This window comes from Chiloscyllium punctatum, chromosome 5 (assembly GCF_047496795.1).
Source record: "Chiloscyllium punctatum isolate Juve2018m chromosome 5, sChiPun1.3, whole genome shotgun sequence".
NCBI lineage: Eukaryota > Metazoa > Chordata > Chondrichthyes > Orectolobiformes > Hemiscylliidae > Chiloscyllium > Chiloscyllium punctatum.
Window position 1 is genome coordinate 20,544,768 of NC_092743.1, and position 22,100 is coordinate 20,566,867.

At 42.8% G+C, this 22,100-nt stretch overlaps 1 protein-coding gene across 1 annotated transcript in view; it reads left to right on the plus strand.

The window, feature by feature from the left end:
• The window catches only part of lama1 (laminin, alpha 1), a 291,180-nt gene that overhangs the window by 101,020 nt on the left and 168,060 nt on the right, over positions 1 to 22,100 (plus strand). Inside the window, exons 5-9 of the mRNA XM_072569885.1 lie at positions 2,296 to 2,538; positions 14,045 to 14,224; positions 14,531 to 14,620; positions 19,468 to 19,585; positions 21,765 to 21,943. Coding sequence (XP_072425986.1) covers positions 2,296 to 2,538; positions 14,045 to 14,224; positions 14,531 to 14,620; positions 19,468 to 19,585; positions 21,765 to 21,943 — 810 coding nt within the window. The remainder of the gene's footprint in view (positions 1 to 2,295; positions 2,539 to 14,044; positions 14,225 to 14,530; positions 14,621 to 19,467; positions 19,586 to 21,764; positions 21,944 to 22,100) is intronic.

Genomic DNA, 22,100 nt, shown 5'->3' on the forward strand with positions numbered 1-22,100 from the left:
AGGTTGGCCTTTGTGATTGTCCGGACCGAGTTCACCACTCTCTGTAACCATCTCTGATCTTGAATGGTGCAGTTGACATACCAGGTAGTGATACATCTGACAGAATGCTCTCGATGGTGCATCTAAAAAGTTGGCAAGGGTATTCATCATCATGCCAAATTTTCTCAGCTGCCTGAAAAAGAAAAGCGGTTATTGGGCCTTTATAAACCAGTGCGTCCACATGAAGAGCCCAAAAAAGCTTGTTGTTGATGACCACTCCCAGGTGCTTGGCACTCTCCACTCGTTCCACCTCTGTGCTGTTAATGTGTAGGGGAGCATGAGTAACATCCCACCGAAAGTCAATAATGAGTTCCTTGGTTTTGCTGGCATTGAGAGCCATGTTGTTCTCAGTGCACCATTTTTCCAGGTCTTCCAACTCCCGTCTGTAGTCTGTTTCATCGCCATCTGAGATTTGACCAACTATGGTGGTGTCATCAGCAAACTTGTAAGTGGCATTAGTCTGGTATTTAGCGACGCAGTCATGGGTATACAATCTGCTCTAACAGAAAGGCAGGAGCTAATTTCAATCAAGCATTAGTTCAACGTTAGTGTACCCTATGCCATATGCATCTCATGTGTAATCGGTTTTTTCACAGTACTGCCCAATATGATGTGAATGTGCATTTAGATTGGTAGAAACCTAGCTCATTGAAAAAGTTCCAGGGTGAAAGATACAAAATTATGATGATGATACAATAAACAAGTAATCTTCCCCTGCCTGTGGGATATGGGCACCAGGGACTCTGCCAACATTTATTAACCACCTTTAATTGCCCTTGAGAAGGTAATGGTGAGCCACCCTCTTGAACTGCAGCAGTCCATGTGCTGTAGGTACACCCACAGTGCTGTTACGAAAGGGGTTTTGGGATTTTGACTCGGCAACACTGAAGAGTCAGTGATATGTTTTCAAGTCAGGGTGATGAGTGGAGGGGAACTTACAGGTGCCGGTATTCCCATGTGTCTGCTGCCCCTGTTCCTCTTAGTGATACAGGTCATGGGTTTGGAAAGTGCTATCAGAGGAACCTTCAGGAGCTGCCGCAGTGTGTTTTGTTGATGGTGTTATGTCACCCTGAATTCTTTGTGAAGGGATTGAACAATGAAGGTGGTAGATGTGGTAAAAACCAAGCAGGCTACTTTATCCTAGATGATGCTGAGTTTGTTGAGTGTTATTGGAGCTGTACTCATGCAGCAAGTCGAGAATATTCCATCACACTGCTGACTTGTGCTTTGTAGATGGTGGGCAGGCTTTGCGGGAGTCAGGAGCTGAGTTAAAGAGTTGCTTACCTCAGTTGGATTAGATTAGATTAGATTAGATTCCCAACAGTATGAAAATAGGCCCTTCAGACAACAAGTCCACACCGAACCTCCAAAGAATAACCCACCCAGACCCTTCCCCTACCCTCAGTTTACCCCTGACTAATGCACCTAACACTATGGGCAGTTTATCATGGCCAATTCACCTGACCTGCGCATCTTTGGATGGCTGGCTGGTTTGGAAAATAAAGCATTGCCAACAGTGAGGTTATCATGAAGATCCCACCTTCTCAACCTTGTGTGAGGTGTGGTGGTCCTCAGGTTATGCTCATCACTAACTCCCTCTTTCTCTAATGAGAAAGGCTACTACTGTTTGTTACATCGAACCAGTCTGTGATCTGCTCTTGTAATCCATATATTAATAGTCCAATTCCATTTCTGGTCAATGATGATATTGTTAGCAGGGTCTTATAATTCATATCCGAGTTATAGCCAATCAGTGAAATAAAAATAAGAAAGAATAGAAATAGAACATTTCAATATAAAAGTGAGCACAACATTAGCAAAATGCAGGTCTGTTTAATTTCTAGAATAAAACTACAGCACTGTGCATTTATTATTAAAATCCAAGGATCCTGTGTTGTCAGCTTGAGTTCCTTAAACTGTCAATCATTTACGTACTGTTTGAGTTTTATAAAATGGGGGAATGAGTTTCCTTGTCTGATCGTTTTTTACCTTAATTATGGATTGATATCTCTTCTTGATTCCATCATGTTCACTTTGTGGCTGCTTTTTAATGTTAAAATTGTTGGTTAAATAACTTCCGCCATTGCAGATACAGCCAACAAATGATAACGCTGCGCGTTCTCCAAATAATGCAACTTTTCAAATATTTTTGCATTTTTAAAACAAAATTACTGGGCAACCAGGTGTTTTGCAGGCATTTATAAACGAGAGCCTTGGTGTGTTTAATGTCCAGCTCTGTCGCCTTATTTTCTTCAGGTATTTCAAGTAGCCTATGTCATCATTAAGGCAGCAAACTCTCCTCGACCTGGGAACTGGGTGTTGGAACGCTCCATTGACGGTGTGGAGTTCACACCCTGGCAGTACTACGCCACAAGTGATACCGAGTGCCTGACCCGTTATAACATTGCACCTCGGATCGGACCGCCAACCTACAAGAGGGATGATGAAGTGATCTGCACATCTTACTATTCCAGACTCGTCCCGCTAGAGCATGGAGAGGTAAATTCATCTTCAAGGAGCGTCTGACATTTTCTATTAAAAAAGTCTCCCAATTCCACTGCATTTGAATAGTTTATATGAGAAAGAAAATCAAGCTTCAGTAGGAGTGTGTTATAACACAGTTCAGTGATCTGTGAATTTGCTTCTAGCAAGGATATATTATGAGTGCTGAAGAATGTAAATCTTTATTTAAATCTTCATTTTGCTCTTTTAAAAATGGCAATTTTCTTACTTGCACGGTTCAGCTGCTACTTTTTGGATTTCCCCCATTCTTGATTCCAAATGCAAATAAAATGATAGGCACTTATGTGAATCCCTTTGAATTTTATCACCAAACAGACCTGATCAAGAATGGATATTACGTTGCTGTGATTTTACAATTTTGAAAAAAATGAACTGCTGTTGTTTGGTCTGTGTGAAAATTAGCTACAAGTTATCAATAACGGCATTAAAAGAAGTCAGTGGAAAACTCTAACCCAGTCTACCCAGTGGAAACTCGGAAAGGTGGGCAGTGAAAATTGCTGAGGTTGTTATCTGCCCAGGAGCCACCTGGAAATAGTTTTGAAATCACACTGAAAACAGGAGGGGTCCTCACTCTATAATATCCGCATATTGATTCCTGATGATTTTGCTGGAATCCAAATGCAGTTTTAACTTGGCAGCCGGAGTGGGAAACATCAATTTTGTGTTCCTAGCTCAGAGGAACGAGGCTGGAGGAAGTTCAAACAGGGTAAGTTTTAAAAAATTTTTCGGCTTTTCCTATTGTGTTAGGAGAAATCTCCTCTGCAGCTCTTTTCGAGGAATGGTCTCCCACCAATCGTAAAGCTCTTTCTCCCCTACTTTCTCAGTTTGGGTCTGTAATCCCAGTCCCAGCACTTGCCTGTTGTCAAGATGGCTGCCTGAGTAGCAAGTCAGTTGGCAGCATTTCAATAAGGTTGAGGGATTAAAATGCCTTAGGCCTCTCCCGCTCCCCATTGCTGATATGTTTGGTGGGAGGATTGTTGATAAAATAGGATGGGTGTGCAGATCATGACCAGCTAACCCAGCCACCATTTCCTCTCCTTAATATGGAGGTTGGTTGAGTACTGCAATGAACAGAATGGCACCCCTTTCTGAAGGGGGTCATTGCCTACACCATAATACCCTCCCAACAGCACTGGGTGAACTTTTTTTTAAAAATAGAGTGTGAAATAGCAGAAAGAAAGTGGGTTAATGTCTTTGGATGGGATAGACCTGGAATAGACCCAATCCCCTCCTTTCCTACTCAGTTCCTATCCAAGCACACCATCCCAACAGCTTGCCTACCCCTTCCTTAGTTTGGATAAGCTCTCGTTGCTGAAAATGTGTCGCTGGAAAAGCGCAGCAGGTCAGGCAGCATCTAAGGAGCAGAGAATCGACGTTTCGGGCATCAGCCCGAAGAAGGGCTGATGCCCGAAACGTCGATTCTCCTGCTTCTTGGATGCTGCCTGACCTGCTGCGCTTTTCCAGCGACACATTTTCAGCTCTGACCTCCAGCATCTGCAGCCCTCACTTTCTCCTAAGCTCTCATTGCCAAGTATCCCCAAATCCACTTGGTCACTGGATCCATGGCTGCCTTCCTTGTTGACCTACCTGCAGTACTGGCAATGCCCACTACCAAGCTCCTAGCACTGCTGAGGCTGCTAGCTCCTGCATCGAGGGGCAAACATCCCATAAGCACCAACCACAAAGTGTTATCGCTACAGGGAAGGCTTTTCTTGTGTGCCATTTGGTTTCCGAATGACCTCTCGGGGGTGGTAAGAAATCTCCACGTCCCTGTGAAATACAGCCCAAGTTCAGTTTTCAACTCTCCCCACCGCACACTCACCCAGAACAAACTTGGAGTTAAAACCTCATGTCCATGTTTCCATTTCTCGGTCGATCATGATATAAAACAGCAAACTCAGCTGCACAAAGCCAGGAATGTTAACAAAAGGACTGTTCACGGCTGGAATTCTGAGGAGATCATTTTTTTGGCATTGTTACAGTTCAGATCTGTAATTAAACTATGCATCTCCTGCATTCCCAGTTGATTGTTCCTTGTTTAACTGAGTCTATTCATGTTGCTTCTTACTTGCCTATGAAAGGCAGATGCATAATGCAGTGCTTTATTAAAATTACCATGGGCCTGAATGTAATACCAGCCTGTCTTTTATAAATACAAGTGATTATTCCCACCATGTAAATTGACCCTATGTTTTCCAACTGCTTCTGTGCGTGGTAAAAATTGAAGTTGAATAAATCGGCACCTAAATTAGTAGCTAAGAAAGAGATAATTTGCATTGCATTTGAATTGACAAAAGGTGGATTTCGAGGTTTGTTGGCTACATTTCACTAATTTCACTGAAAAATAGGAAATTTGATTATAAAGTGTGAAATGTTACCTTATACCTTCAAAACTCAGGAATCAGAGGAGAATGTACTCTTTGGAGTGTAACTTCAAGGGAATTCCCTCAACGTTCATACATAACTTTCACAGGAACTGTGTAGAAACAGCATTCCTCAAGCATTTAGAGGAATATGGGCCAAACGCAGGAAAATGAGACTAGTTTGAGGAAACTGGTCAGCATGGATGAACTGGGCGGAAGAGCCTGTTTCTATGCTGTCTGACTTTCTGTCTGCATGACATTTCTGTAAAGTTGTTGCAGCGATCAGGAACAGGTATTGGACCCTCATTTGAGTTGGACCTGACACCCTAAAGCCTTATCATTCAGGAAATAGGAAGAGGAGTAGACCATCCAGTCAGCGCTTGTTTACTTGTTTACTTCTGCTCCATATATTTCTGTTAATCCATAACGTCTACCTCAAAAAACATCTTTAAAGCTGTCGCAAAAATACAATTAACCCAGTGCCTCAGCGCCAGAGGAGAGATCTTTTGAAATTTCCACTGTTCGTGTCCTTGTGTGCATTGGTCTAGCTTCAATAGATAATAGGTGCAGGAGTAGGCCATTTGGCCCCGCAAGCCAGCACCACCATTCATTATGATCATTGCTGATCATCCACCATCAGTATCCTGTTCCTGCTTTATCCCCATAACCCTTGATTCCACTATCTTGAAGAGCTTTATCCATTTCTTTCTTGAAAGTATCCAGAGACTTGGCCTCCATTGCCTTTTGGGGGCAGAGCATTCCATAAATCACCATTCTGGGTGAGGAAGTTTCTCCTCAACTCATTCCTGATGAAGGGCTTTTGCCCGAAACGTTGATTTCGCTGCTCGTTGGATGCTGCCTGAACTGCTGTGCTCTTCCAGCACCACTAATCCAGTATTTGATTTTCAGCATCTGCAGTCATTGTTTTTATTGGCCTGTTCTGATTGGCCAACCCCTTATTTTTAAACTGTGTCCTCTGGTTCTGGACTCACCCATCAACGGAAACATGCTTCCTGCCTCCAGAATGTCCAATCCTTTAATAATCTTATACATCTCGATCAGATCCCCCTCTCATCCTTCTAAACTCAAGTGTATACAAGCCCAGTCGCTCCAATCTTTCAACATATGATAGTCCCCCCCATTCCGGAAATTGACCTCATCGACCTTTGCTGCACTCCCTCAATAGCCAGAATGTCTTTCGTCAAATTTGGAGACCAAAACTGCACACAATACTCCAGGTGTGGTCTCACCAGGGCTCTGTACAGCTGCAGAAGGGCTTCTTTGCTCCTATACTTAATCCCTCTTGTTATGAAGGTCAGCATACCATTAGCTTTCTTCACTGCCTGCTGTACCTGCATGCTTGCTTTTATGGACTGATGCACAAGAACACCTAGATCTCATTGTACTTCCCCTTTACCTAACTTGATTCCATTTAGGTAGTAGTCTGCATTCCTGTTCTTGCCACCAAAGTGGATAACTGGGAGGTTTTGTTTGTCCCTTGTTCTGGATTTCCCCACTTGGAGAAGCACCTTCTCAGTATCTACTCCATGTCAGAATATTTGAATCTGACATCAAATATGATTCCTGCATAAACAATTTCTTGCAATCTCACAAGCGCTGTCCCTGGCCCCGATTGGTCACTGGAGCAGAGAGTGTCTCTCGTGACAATACTGGATGTCATGAATCCTGTCCCTGAACCTGTCACCTTTCGTTTTTCTTGAGGTGAGCTTTATTACACGCGTGCGCGTTCCCATCCATAGTAATTTCAATCACCATCTTCTAAAGCTGAAGTGAGATGCTGAAATCCCCACACTGTGGAACTCTGAATGTGGAGGTTACAGTTGATAAGAGTGATCTGCTCTCAGTCCATTTCTGTTCGATAGCAAGAGCATCCTTTTGGAGTCTTGGGATCCCCCCTACGGATCTGGCCAAGGGATCTCTTTGGAGAAATGGACTGAGGGAGCCTTGCCAATAGATCAGCACTCTCCTCTCATACAGTATCAATATTGATTTCCCCTCAAGTTGGCATTCTTGCAAATTGTCCTGATGAGTCCAGTCCAAAGGTATGCAGGTTAGGTCGATTGGCCATGCAAAATTGCCCATCGTGTCCAGGGATACGCACGTTAGATGGATAAGCCATAGGAAATCCAGGGTTACAGGGATGGGTGGAGTGCTCTTTGGAGGGTTGGCATGGACTTGATGGACTGAATGGCCTGCAGTTGGGATTCTGAGAGTGCGGGATGAATCGTTTCAACAAAATGTATCTTTTCTCAGCAATCCTCAACTTCTGTCATGCCGAATGGCTGTTTGTATCTCTTTATAGTTTTAAACATTTCAGTTACATCACCCAGTCTGAGGAAGGACATTTTTACTACTGAGGGAGTCCAGTGAAGGTTTACCAGACTGACTCCCAGGATGGCAGGACTGACTATGAAGATAGACTGGATTGACTGGGCTTGTACTCATTAGAATTTAGAAGAATCAGGGGGTTTTCATAGAACCATATAAAATCCTAGACAGGTTAGATGCAGGAAGAACGTTCCTGACGTTGGGGATTTCCAGAACTAGGGGTCCATTCGAAGAATAAGGGTAAGCCATTCAGGACTGAGATGAGGAAGAATTTTCTTCACTCAGAGTTGTGAACTTGTGGAATCCTTTATCACCGAAAGCTATTGGGGCCAATTTGTTAGATATATTCAAGAGTGAGCCAAGGGGTATGGAGAGAAAGCAGGAATGGGATACTGACATTGCATGGCTGTGCAGGCTCGAAGGGCCGAATGACCTCATCCTGCATCTATTTTCTAGTTTCTGTGTTTAAACCACTCAACCTTCTGTATCATGTGAATGCAACAGCAGCTTTTGCAACTTGTTTCTCATAATTTAAGGATTTTCATTGCATCCTGTCATTCAAATTTCAGCCTCACTTCGCTAAACTTCACAACTACCTGATGAAGGAACAGCGCTCCGAAAGCCCGTGCTTCCAATTAAATCTATTGGACTATAACCTGGTGATGTGTGATTTTTAACTTTGTCCACCCCAGTCCAACACCGGCATCTCCAAATCATGAACATTTCAGTCAGTTCATACCTCAACAGTTTCTAGTCTCTCTCTCTTTTGGTTTGTCTGGAATGAAAAGTAAACTATTCATATTTCTCCAGCTTGAAGCACCTTTGGATGTGGACTGAGAAATGGCACTTTAAAATGCTGCAACCCTTCACGGTCTCCGCCATCATAGATCTCCTGGCCACAAAGGGCTGGAAGACATTGCAATACTCAGCTCATCCACATGTTGAAAGAACCTGCACAGAACAGCAGAGTCACCCACTAGATTGAATCACAATGAAACATTCACCCCAACCCAAAATCTACTCGAGCAAAGGCTCAGAAAGCTACTGCCAAGCAAGAATATAAACTATAAGTTCGACAGTATATTCAGCATCATTTGTGTCTCCTCAGATACTGCAGCAGTCCAGGTTCAATTGCAACAAGATCTGGCCAATACCCAGGCTTGGGCTGACAAGAAGCAAGTGGTATTTGCACCATACCAATGCCAGGTTATGACATCATCAATAAGGGACAAGCTAACCACCTTCCCTTTACATTCAGTGGTGTTACTATCATTAGATTCCCCCACTATCAAGACCTTGGGGGTTACCATTGACCAGAAATGTAACTGGACTCACCACGTTAACACAGTGGCTCCAAGAACAGGTCAGAGGCTAGGAATACTGCAGCGAGTAACTCACCTCCTGACTGCCCAGAGCCTTGTTCACCATCTATAAAGCACAAGTCAGGAACGTGATGGAATACTCTTCACTTACATGGATTGGTTGACACCATCCACGACAAAGCAACCCGCTTAATTGGCACCACATCAATAAGTAGGAGAAAGTGAGGACTGCAGTTGATGGAGATCAGAGCTGAGAGTGTGGTGCTGGAAAAGCACCGCAGGTCAGGCAGCATCTGAGGAGCAGGAGAATCAACATTTCAGGCATCAACCTGATGAAGGGCTTTCTTGATGAAAGGCTTATGCTTGAAATGTCAATTCTCCTGCTTCTCAGATGCTGCCTGACCTGCTGTGCCTTTCCAGTACCACAGTCTTGACCACATCAATAAGTAGCCATTCCCTCCACCACCGAAGCTCAGTAGCAGCAGTATGTAATATCTGCAAGATGAACTGCAGAAATTCACCAAAGATCCTTAGACAACACCTTCCAAACCCATAGCCACTTCCACCGAAAAGGACAAGGACAGCAGATACATGGCAACACCACCATTCTGACTTGGAAATATTTCTCCATTCCTTTACTCTGGCTGGGTTAAAATCCTGGAATTCCTTACCTAATAGCATTGTGGGTCAACCCACAACAGGTGGACCACAGCGGTTTATAAAGGTATTTCAGCATCACCTCAAGGGCAACTAGGGATGGGCAATAAATGACAGTGCCCATGTCACAGGGAGTGAATGAAAAATAACTAGAAGCATTTTCATGCCATTATACTGTGTGAATTGCTTTGCACAAGTGATGATCAGTGCTAACTTGATTATTGTATTCATAAAGGTACATGCAGAAAGATTTTTTAAAGACAGCAGATATAACTGTGGGGCAGCACAGTGGCTCACTGGTTAGCACTGCTGCCCCACAGCACCAGTGTCCTCAGTTCAATTCCAGCCTCAGGTGACTGTCTGTGTGGAGTTTGCACATTCTCCCTGTGTCTGTGTGGATTTCCTCTGGGTGCTCCGGTTTCCTCCCACAAACCAAAGGTGTGGAGGTCAGGTGAATTGGCCGTGCTAAATAGTGTTAGGTGCATTAGTCAGAGGGAAATGGGTCTGGGTGGGTTTCTCTTCGGAGGGTTGGTGTGGGCTGGTTGGGCCAAAAGGCCTGTTTCCACACTGTAGGGAATCTAATCTATTATGTACAGAAGGAATTATGGGAGTTTAGATTAGTCTGGAGGGGAAAAACAGGAAATTGAGACTGTGTAGTGTTGTAGCCCTCACCCATTGAGAGTCTGCATTCTCTGCTCTACATTTTGTGCAGTTGAGGAGGAAAAACCATTACAAAACATTTCACAAAGTCATTAGTTGAGTGAATGTCAAGCCAAAAGCAGAACGAATTGGGGGTGGAATCGAGTGAAAGAACTGGTTTGCTATCCAGTGTGTGAGGAGGAGAGTCAGGTACATTAAGCGAGGGAGTTCCAGAGGCCAAAATGTGGATAGCTGAAAGCATGGCTGCAGTGGAACAAATGGAAGGCCAGGTAGATGAAGGGCCAACGTTAGACAAATAAGTAGCAGGGCTGGTGATATATGGGAGGATTTTAGGGATGGACATGTTTCTGACATGGGTGAATGAGAGAGAAAGTGCAGGGGTTTAAATACAAAGGGAACAACTTGGATAGGAGAAATAGAGTAACTGGTGAACAAAATTTGGGCAAGAGAAGATTAAGAACTGATCTGACCTTTACACAGGTGATGAGTTCATGGATGAATAGGATGAAATGGGCACCAAGATAAACACTGATACTGAAATGGAAGTAGGTACCTGGTGCAAGGAATATCAAGGTAGAATTGCTTGAGTGAACCTTTTGGATTCTCCATGTTAACGCATTGACAATATATAGAGAATGGAAGCCTTCCTGAATCATTTCAGTTTTCTGGCCCAGCATTTGGGGATTCAGGATCACTCAGTGTTCATTTTTATTCAGGCAAAATCTATTCAACGCATTTCAAACATTTCAGTCACAAACTGGTTCCTCCATTTATTTTGGAGCTGCCTTCACATCTGGAGCTGATCATCACCAAGGAGATTAGAAACAGGAGCCACATCTGTTTTTATGGCAGAACCCTACCTCCAGTGGGAATCTGATTGAGTTTCGGATTTCCCAGGGGTGGTGGGCCTTAAGTTGACGTGGAGACCAGTTTCCTGTTTACTTACAGCTGATGGGGCAGGAGTAGAGAGCTGTCTCAGATACCCCTACATGGCCTTTACTGAAGCTGCATCAGCCCCAAGACTAATGTCAAAGCCTGCCACTGCACTGCAGGGAAGAAAGATGTCAAAGGGGGACCTGGCACCTGTGAAGACGAGGAGGAAAGTCCTCTTCTGAGGGCTGGTAGGAGGAAGCCACCTGGTCATACAGTAGGAGCATCTATCTCTCTGTTTCGGTCGTCTCTCTGCCTCTGCCTCTGCCTCCAATTCCTTATCTCTTAATTGCTGCACCTCCCCTGATAAGCTACCTCCTCCCAGGCCTCACTGTCTTCTCAGAGATACACCTCTCTGGAGGGCCTGATCATGGAGAGTGATCACCACAATGAATGGGATTATGGGAAGAAAGCACAGGATGATGTCAAGCAGCTGATCCAATGCCCTGTCAAGCATGAATCTGTGTTCTGTTTTGGACACCTTGTTATAGGACAGATGTTATTAAACTGGAAAGAATGCAGAAAGAATTTACAAGGCTAGTGCCAGGACTCAATACTCTGAGTTAGAGAGAGAGGTTGGACAAGCTTGGACTTTTTCTTTGGAGTGTAGGAGACTGAGGGGGGAATCTTATAGCAGTGTATAAGATCATGAGAGGCATGGATAGGGTGAATGCACTCTGTCTTTTTCCAAGTGTTGAGGAATTGAGGACTAGAGGGCATCATTTTGAGGTTAGAAGGGGAAGAATGAAAGGGAACCTGAGGGGCAATGCTTTTACACAGAGGGTGGTACACATATGGAATGAGTTGCCAGTGGAAGTAGCTGAGGTGGGGACATTAACAACATTAAAAGGCATTTGGACAAATGCATGGATAGGAAAGGATTAGAAGGATATGGGCCAATTGCAGGGAAATAGAGTTAACGGAGATGAACATTTTGGTTGGCATGGACTAGTTTGGACCAAAGGGCCTGTCTCCATGCTGTAGGACTCTATGACTCTAATCTGAGGCATATCTAACCTCAGCAAAGAGGGTACCTGTCACCTTGAGGTTGCAGCAGGCTGCAGCCACCTGTGAGATGGCACAGATATCTATAACCATTGCTCTAGGATGTCACAATCTCCTTCAACATTGGCTCTCAGTGATCTGCAGTCATCTCTCCCTCTGCCTATAGATTCTTCTCGTAGAGCAGGGCCTCCTTCTCCATAATGCCCTTTGATCTCCTCCTCCAGTTTCCTAATGCCTAGTGCTGTGACCTTCCTGTGCAGGTCACTTCTACTTCTCATCTCCAATGGCCTCAATTTCTGAGATTGCAGCTTCCAGTCTTATCTCCACCCCTCCTGGTGGAGTCCAAGGTGCCTATGTAATTCCAGAGGGGTGACCACACACGCACAATTGCATGCACGTGTGCGCAAACATACATGAACACAGACACACACAGGTACAGACATACACACTACTCAGACACAGACATGCACAGACACAGATACATACATACACAGACAATAACACTGACTCTTCTCCTAGTCTATGATGGGCTCCTGCAATTTTAACTTTTAAAAAGGAAGGCAATGCAAGATGTTAAAGGTAAAGTTGCCATATTCCTAGAGGACAGTGGGACTGCTATCTCATTAGAGAGAGAGAGAAAGATGACTGCTGGTGGCTCAGGTGAGGGCCAAAGTTGAGAAGAAGGGCTCTTCACAGTAACCTCAGCCAGTATGGGAATTAAGCCCATACTGTTAGCATCACAAGCCAGCTGTCTAGCCATCTGAGTTAACTGACACCCAGAAAACGTACAAATATGTGCCTTGTTCAAATGTTCTGGCCTTTAGTAATTTGAGCTGGTATTGAATGGAATGGTCATTTCCAATAGATACACCCTGACGTCGCTCTTTCCTCATGGGTTCAGCCTAGCAGGAGGCCTGAAAGTCACATTAGGTCCTGCACTTTGTACTGAGACGTGGCCTTTGTAGCCCATACTGTCTTTACGCTGAGTTTATTGCATCTCTGTCTCTGTCTTATCCATCAGTGAAGATGGTCTTACCTTCTGAATTTCCAGCAAGCTCTCTTATTTGCATATTAATGCACCAAATACTAATCTGTGTATCTCTAATCTCTAGTTCAGTTTTTGCATGCTCCCTTCTTGTAGTCTATAACGTGACTGTTCATGTCCGGTACACAGCATTTTATAAACCATCGCATCATTAACACGTACATTCTCATTATCCTACATCCATCATCAATCCCAGCATGATCCTCACCTGTTGCCCTGGAACACAAAGCAGCTGAGCGAATGGCTGCCCCCAAGAAGGGTCCAAACATTGGAGAGATGGGCTTTTAGCAAGCCCTTGCCTTCATTTGTTTGTCTGTTTAGGAGCAAGGGCATGTTTGGCAGCACTGTTGCCCCCCTCCATCAGGAAAACTGGAGCCATTCATTTTTCTGGCTGCCTACCTCCATTCCAACCCAATCCAGGCCCCTGGAGTTTGGGCCCAGAATAATAAATCCAGAGATTTTGAGTCGAATGTGGACTTAACAGAATCTCAATAACACTCCTTAAGGATATATAGTTAGGAATGGTACCCGTATTCAGAGGGAGGAGTCTGAAGATGGTCAGTGCACCATAACCATTCATGCCAGATGACAAGCACCCCCAGACAAAGGATATTCCATATGCCTTTCACTATTGGTGTCCTATCTGTACAGTTTATGCATTTCTGAATGACTGTTGAGATTTGTACTTAGGTATCCAGGTTCTATACAGATTCTTAAGATGGTGCCATATCTGGCAACTTGAAAACTTTGCATTGTACTCATGTGAGTACATGTGACCATAAAGCTAATTCTTCCAGGTTGGCAGAAAGAGTACTTTGGTGAGTGGACATGTGTGAATTATGTTATTTCTCATATTTTTCTTTTCTTATCATTCAGTCTCGCCCATGGCGTTTAAAACACTGGTTGATGCCACGTAATGCCTACTTCCAAACTTGCCTTTTCATTTCTTAAAAAGGCTGGAATGATTCTTGCTCCATTCCCCAGTCTGAAAGTCAAAGATAGAGACTCTGTGAAAGTGTAGAGGGTACACTGGACATCTTTCTTCTGAGAGGGAGAGAGTGAAGAGCAAGGTGTTTTTTGTTTCAATTAAAAACATGTTAAATTCACAGTCTGTATATTCACAGTCACCATACCACTGTCTCTGTCCACAGATTCATACGTCCCTAATCAATGGCAGGCCGAGTGCTGATGATCCTTCCCCCACTTTGTTGGCGTTTACCTCGGCCCGTTATATCCGTCTCCTCCTTCAGCGCATCAGAACACTCAACGCTGATCTAATGACTCTTGGCTTCCGTGACCCTCGGGAAGTTGATCCAATTGTCACTCGCAGAGTAAGGACAATTGATGTGTTCGAGACCATTTCAGGCATTTGTGATTTTTTTTGTTGTTGTTTTTTCTGTTTGTTGCCAGTACTTTTATTCTTGTGAATAAAGAGGACACAATATTTTAACTTTTGGGGAAAGAATCATCCTCCTTCATTGTTTTGCGGTGTTTAAGGAAACTTAATTTTCAAATGTCTATCCGGGATAAATGTAAAGCTCATATTTGTATGTTCTGTGGATTGAGGAACTGAATGTGGTGACTCACGTTGAATAGTAAAACGTTTAAATATGCATCTGGTTTGTTCTCTTGCACAGTATTATTATTCCATCAAGGACATCTCTGTTGGAGGCATGTGTATCTGTTATGGTCATGCACGCAGCTGTCCGTGGGATGAAACACTAATGGTTCGTAGCTGATTTAATTCCGTCAAAAAATTAGTGCATGTGTAGCATTGTGCAGTCATCAAAACTGGCCACAAACCAAGATCTGATCGGATTGTGAATACTTGTGTCAAGTGGGTGGCATTTTTGAGCTGGCACATCTTGGTCAAATTACTACCCAAACTCCTCCTTTATATCTGTAGTTATTCCTCTGCAAGCAGTGTAATAAAGATAGTTGTAAAACTACAGAAAAGTTATGGCACAGAAACATCATGCCTGCACCAGTTAAGGTGATTAGAGTTAATCCCATCATTCCAATATGACCCAATGTGTTTGGATTCCTCCTCATGCAGAATGCATTGGAAGTAAGGTGCCTGCCCTAGGCAAAGATGACAGAATTACACCTACACTGACTACAGTAGAGAAACTAATTTCAAAAGGGGCAGAAGTAGTGTCAGTGTCTAAAATAATGGCAGCCCCTGGAGGGGGGCAGTCCAAGATATCGGGAGCAAAAATGTCACTTTCCCAAAATCCATCCCATTCCAGTCATTCACCCTATCCATGCTCCTCATGATTTTGTAAACCTCTATAAGGTCACCCCTCAGCCTCTAACGCTCCAGGGAAAACAGCCCCAGCGTATTCAACCTCTCCCTAAAGCTCAAACCCTCCAACCCTGGCAACATCCTTATAACTCTTTTCTGAACCCTTTCAAGTTTCACAACATCCTTGCTATAGGGCATTTAAATCCCATCTTCCCTGCTGTTGTGGGAGGTGAAGTTGACACAATGGGGGCGGAATGTGATGCCAGGCCTTCCCACATCTTCATTTCAGGCAAAACTGTAGAAAAAAAAGCCCAATTTTAATTTCTTTTGAAGAATATAACATTGATTAAGGGAGTGGTGACAAGGAGTTGCTGGTATCAACTTCCTTTCTCCTCTTACTTCATTAGTGTTGCTTATAAATGTAAGTTGTTATTGATCAGAGTAATCTACTTAAAGTACCTCAGGTTGTCAGTTTAACCTAAAGGAAATGTTACTCATTCAAGATGCTTCTCTAACGTTGTGACACATCGTGCAATGGAATTTTAAAATAGTGAGCTGCTGTTTAAACCACTCGTTATTAAATTTACACATGCGCATGCAGCCTAAGAACAGGAGTAGGCTTTTCTGCTGTTTGAGTCTGTTCTGTCATTCAGTCCCTCTGACTGAATTGAAATTCAAGCATGTCTCGATCACTCTTTATGAAGCTGCCAACTTCATAATAATAGCAGCATTTCTCTCTGTCGGATATTAGGCTAACTGACCTGCAGTTTCCTGTGATTCTTGAAAAGAGGAGGTGCGTTCAATAGTTTCCAATCTGATGGGACCTTTTCACAATCTTGGGAATCTGGGGAAAATTACAACCAGTTTGTTACTTTTTTTTTAAGACCTGGAAGATGCAGGTTAACAGGTCCTGGGGGCTTGTCAGATTTTTGTTTCAGTAGCTTCCTTGACAACCTTTCTATAGTGATTGTAATTGTTTTAAGTTTCTTTCTTTTTACTTATTTTTAATTTACATGTATTTCTGGAAGGCTTTTAAATGTCTTCTGCTTTGAAGAGAGAGGCTCTTTAATGTTCCAGCCATTTCCTTATGTCCTCTAATCAACTTCCTTATTTGGCAACAGATTCTTCTCAAAGAGTTGTCCTTTTCTCACCGAAATGTATCGCTGCAGGGAGTTATGAAATATCTCCTTCTCAGTTCAATTTAGCTCGGGGGTGGCATGGTGGCTCAGTGGTTAGCACTGCTGCCTAACAGCGCCAGGGGCCTGGGTTCCATTCCTGACTTGGGCAACTGTCCGTGTGGAATTTGCACATTCTCCCCGTGTCTGCGTGGGCATCCTCTGTGTGCTCTGGTTTCCTCCCACAATCCAAAGATGTGCAGGTCAGATGAATTGGCCATGCTAAATCGCCCATAATTAGGTACTTTAGTCATGGGTAAATATAGGATAGGGGAATGGGTCTGGGTGGGTTACTCTTCGGAAGGCTGGTGTGGACTTGTTGGGCTAAACGGCTTGTTTCCACACTGTAGGGAATCTAATCTTATCTAGCTCAGTCTTCACGCTTGACACCCTTATTTAAGTTTAAAATACTGATTTAAGCTAATCGGCCATCTCATCCCTGTTACCCGGAGGCTTCTTCACTGTGGGGTCATTAATACATCCTGAATCACGGCATGTGCTCAGATCCAGACTAGCCCACTGATTGGCTGTAGAATGTGTTGCTAAAAGAAATTTCTCCTAAAAAAAAGACTCCATGAACTCACTTTCCAGGTGCCAATTTGCCATTTGCCAATCTGATTTGTCCAATCTATTTGTGGATTAAAACCTCCCATGATTAATGCTACACCTTTTCTTATAAGTGCCCGTCATTTCTTCCTGGATACTCCATCCTGCTGTTAGGATACACAGACTCTGCTCAGATTCTTACATTTGATATTTTTCTCTATTCGAACTGATTCTACAGCTTGCTGTTTAAAACTAAAGTTGTCTCTCCTTATTGTACTAATGCCATCCTTAATGAACAGAGCGACCTCATCATCTTGTCCTACATTTTTGTTCTTCTGAGTTCTCTAATATTCTTGAAAATGCAAGTCTCAGTTCTGGTCATCTTGCAGCCAGACCTCTGTAATTGCAAACAAGTCATACATATTTATATCTATATGAGCTATTGGTTTACCTGCTTGGTTACAAATGCTGCACATATTTAAATACAGAATTTACTTGTGTCATTTTACTGTTTTTGCCAAATCTGGCCTAATTTGCTGGACTAGTGTTAAATTTGTATCCTCTGTTCCCTTTTGCGACTTCCTTAGTAGCAGTTTCCTTATTTTCCTTACTATATTCCCTTGTCCTTTCCATTTAACCTAACAGATCTTCTGTCATATGATCCTCCCCTCCCACTGTTTCGTTAATAACTCTCTCTACCTTCCAAGTTAAATAACTTGCGAGACAGCTCCCATTTTCCCAGCACTGAGCTTATACCCAATGAATCCAAACCCCTTCTTCCAATAATGTTGTTTGAGCCTCTAATCAACTCTCTGATGCTAATGAAAAGATTATTTGTTCTAGGTTTGCTTTTGTTCCAAACTAAAATGTATCCATAAAATTAATGTAATGTAATAAAATACCATGCAGACTGAACATAAGGCATAAACTAAATTGTTTCCTCCAATGCTGTACATGACTACAGTTACAATTGAAGAATTGATCATATTTTTGGCAAACTTTAGCAACTTATGAACTGGCGCTCTTGATAAACCGACAAAATTTATATACCTCATACGCAAAGTTTATTATATTATCACGATCTCCGTGATGCCCGAGTAGTCAGCTGAAAGGGTGTGACTGAAAAGGCAAAGTTGCATTATTATTTAAATGACTAATGCTGTAAATAACATAACAGTGGTGTGTATATCCATTGCATTCCATTTCTATTATTATTTAGTGTGTGTTTTTATATTGATTATGTGCACCTCTTGATTATCCAGAATATTTGATCAACCAGAACAGATGCAGTTAATAAAAGATTTGCTGTACTACGTGTTGAACATTTGGCCTGAAGGAGTTTCTCACCGTTTCCATCCCCTGGGTTTTCTGTGGCTAAAGGGCCTTAGACAGTGGTCTTTCTCCACTGTGCATTTTCAGCGCCATTAGCATTCTGTCCTGGACCTTGGGCAATGCAATCTTCAAGCCTGGGTCATAGACCAGCACTGATGCACTGGAACAACAGCATGTTTTGGCTACTTGGCGTGTAGGCTGGGTTGCTGGGTTCCTGAAAATAGAAGCAGTGTTGGACAGTGAGTTATTTTACTTCAAATGGTTCACATTACAGGCTAAATAGAGACTAGAGCAGACACATTTCTACATTTACTAGAAAGTTATCAAGCAAAGTGGCTCCACAATTCTCACAGGCAGAAAATGCTATATTATCATTTTGACTAGCGGAGAAACTGTGGTTGTTGACAATCAGTACACAGTTTTGTAGTGTCAACAGTCTTCCACATCATTAGATGCTCTTGCGATACGGGAAGTAATGATTAGCTACATATCAAAGATTTGCCTAACGAGAAATTTTGATTGATGTTGCAATATGACAGAATGAAATGCCATTCCAAGCCCTCCCTCAATATTCCCACTTTGTCTGGATTAGATTTAACCAGTCCAAGTCCCAGTACATGAAGCAAAAATAAAAAATATGTAGTCTGACTTTCAAAGAAATCTCCAATGAGGAAGTGAGGCGCTTAAAGAAATATAAACAGTCCAAAGTGCTTTTGAATTGGGCAAAGTTGACAGTGCTTTAAAATTCTAATTTTGCTTGAATTTAGCCACAGACCTGATATCTGATCTCTGCTCCATTTTGATCTTGCCCCTTTTGGCCATTGAAATAACCTCGAGAAAGCTTTGCTTTCTGGGCTGTTTAAACATCTCAGAAATCTGTTTCTTTTCTCATCCCTATTCAGAGAACTGAGCATGGACTCAAACAAACCAGAACCATCTGTCTAGCACAAACTTCTTACAATCAAGTGCTGTTGATTACTAAGTGTTTGTGGAGTTGAACTTTGACACCGGTTGATCTCAGTAAAATCACTGCATTTAGACTCGATGCATAGAATCAATTTTTTTTAACAAATTGAAAAGACACAGTGCCGGACTGAGGAGCAAGTAAATGAATACCTGCTCAGCAGCTTTTCAATTACAGCTTCCAGTATAGATCCTGCCTTAATATTTAATTCTCAACACTTTTTTTTCTCCTGGGTTGTTTGAAATTGAGAATACTTCTAAAATCAAGGAAAGTAACATTTTCTTTTTTTTTTCCTAAATTTTTTTAAAATAGAGATTGCAGTGCCAATGTGAACACAATACCTGTGGGGAGAGCTGCAGTGAGTGTTGCCCTGGTTACCATCAGAAACCATGGCAGTCTGGAACCTTTGCTTCTGACAACACTTGTGAGAGTGAGTAAATATTTCTCAACACATTTAGTAGAAGGCAGAGAAGATGGGTGACACAGCTGCCATTTCAAGGGTCTGTGCTGGGTTCACTGCTTTTTGTCATTTGTATAAATGATTTGGATGTTAACATAGGAGGTACGGTTAGTAAGTTTGCAGATGATACCAATTGGTGCTGTAGTGGACAGTGAAGAAGGTTATCTCAGAGTACAATGGGACCTTGATCAGATGGGCCAATGAGCTGAGGAGTAGCAGATGAAGTTTAATTTAGATAAACATGAGGTGTTGCATTTTAGTAAGGCAAATCAGGACAGGATACATATAGTTAACGGTAAGGCACTGGGGAGAAGTGCCGAACACAGAGACCTAAGGGTACAGGTGCATTGTTCCTTGAAAGTAGAGTTGCAGGTAGACAAGGTGGTGAAAATAACATTTGGCACACTTGCCTTCATTGATCAGAACATTGAGCATAGGGGAGAATGCGGGTAAGTGGAGTTGAAATGCCCATCAGCCATGATTGAATGGCGGAGTGGACTGGATGGGCCGAATGGCCTTACTTCCACTCCTATGTCTTATGGTCTTAGGAGTTGGGATGTCATGTTGTGGCTGTACAGGACATTGGTGAGGCCGCTTTTAAATCACTGTACAATTCTGGTTGCCCTTCTTTCGGAAGGATGTTGTTAAACTTGAGAGGGTGCCACAAAGATTTACAAGGATGTTGCTGTGGCTGGAGCTACATGGAGAGGCTGAATAGGCTGGGGCTGTTTTTCCTGGAGCGTTGGAGGCTGAGAGGTAACCTTATAGAGGTTCATAAAGCCATGAGGGGCATGGATAGGGTGAATAACCAAGGTCTTTTTCCAAGGGAGAGGGAGTCCAAAACTAGAGAGTATATATTTAAGGCGAGAGGGGAAAGATATAAAAGGTACCTAAGGGGTAAACTTTCCACGCAGTGGGTGGTGCGTGTATGGAATGAGCTGCCAGAGGAACTGGTGGAGGCTGGTACAATTACAGCATTTAAAAGGCATCTGGATGGGTATGTGAACAGGAAGGGTTTAGAGGGATAGGGGCCAAATGCTAGCAAATGGGACGAGGCCAGATTGGGATGTCTGATTGGCATGGATGAGTTGGACTGAAGACTCTGTTTCCGTGCTGTATGACTGTCTCTATAGTAGCCCTCTAGTATAGCAGTCCACACACTCATTCTGGGTCAGATATATGCAGTTCACCAACTCAGTAATGGTTGAAGAATCATCAGACAGTGTTCTTTCCTCAAAGGAGTTTGGTCCTTTTAAGTAAAGGGAAGTGATTTAAGACTGATGCTAGCCCATTTTCCCCACCTCACAAGCATCACCGACCTGGCTACCATCTCTTCCCCACTTACCACTCCATGATTAAAAGGCCTGATTGTTGCTGTTGTTATGGCCTCCTGGCCTGCACCAACCTCCTGTTGTCCACTTCCCTCCCATTCCTTGCGATTGTTGACTCAGCAAGCCTCACTTTTCTGCAGCAAACCGCTCCTCCTCAGACAATGTACCAGTTCCCTACCTAAAGTCACAATGCAGTAATTCAAGAACCCACCTTCTCAAGGGCAACTAGCCAGCAACATCTACATCCCATGAATGGAATTTTAAAAAATGTCCTGCCCCCGCACGCTCAGGATTAGCATCTCCGATCCTAATCTAATGGTTCTTCCACATGTCACCTTTTGTTCTTTTGTCATTCACTATGAAATGGTGTTGTCTGGTTCTCAAACCTTCTGGCAACGATTGGACTGAACTCGCCCGTTCGATGCAGCATGAAGATCCATATCATTGCTGACCTCTCTCTGATCTGCCTTCCCTCTCCAAACAAAAACTACTATTTTCCTTTATTTTGCAATAAAATTAACTGTATTATGGTCATTTTAAGTTGAATGTAAAATAATAATGCCATGTTTGATCCACCAAAACTTCAAACATTTCAGTTGCATGACTGAAATGTAGCTTGAAGTGATGTAAAGATTATGGTAGCTTGAAGTGATGTAAAGATTATGGTAACTCTCAAGAGTTTCTGGTGCATCTTTCATATTTGTACAGCTTTGATGGATACATGAAGGTTTTAGTAGACATCATTAATTAGTAAAATAGCTATCAGTCTGATTTGAGTCAGATATTGAAAACATTTATCTCAATTGTTTTTTAAATAGAGTGTAACTGCCATGACAAAGCAGAAGACTGTTACTATGACCAGAGTGTAGCTGATCGCAAGCTGAGTTTGAACATACATGGTCAGTACAATGGTGGGGGTGTCTGTATTAATTGTACCAACAACACTGCAGGCATCAACTGTGAGACCTGTATTGATGGCTTCTACAGACCCTACAAGGTAACTATTACGTGAAATAGAATTCTTTAGTCTCACTCATTTCCTCGTTTAGCCAACTGGCTCTCCATTCTTCCAGCAATGTTGCGATATTAAAACAATGCATTTCAGAAGACATCATTTAAAATATGTTTTTTAATATATTTTTATTAAGAAAAAA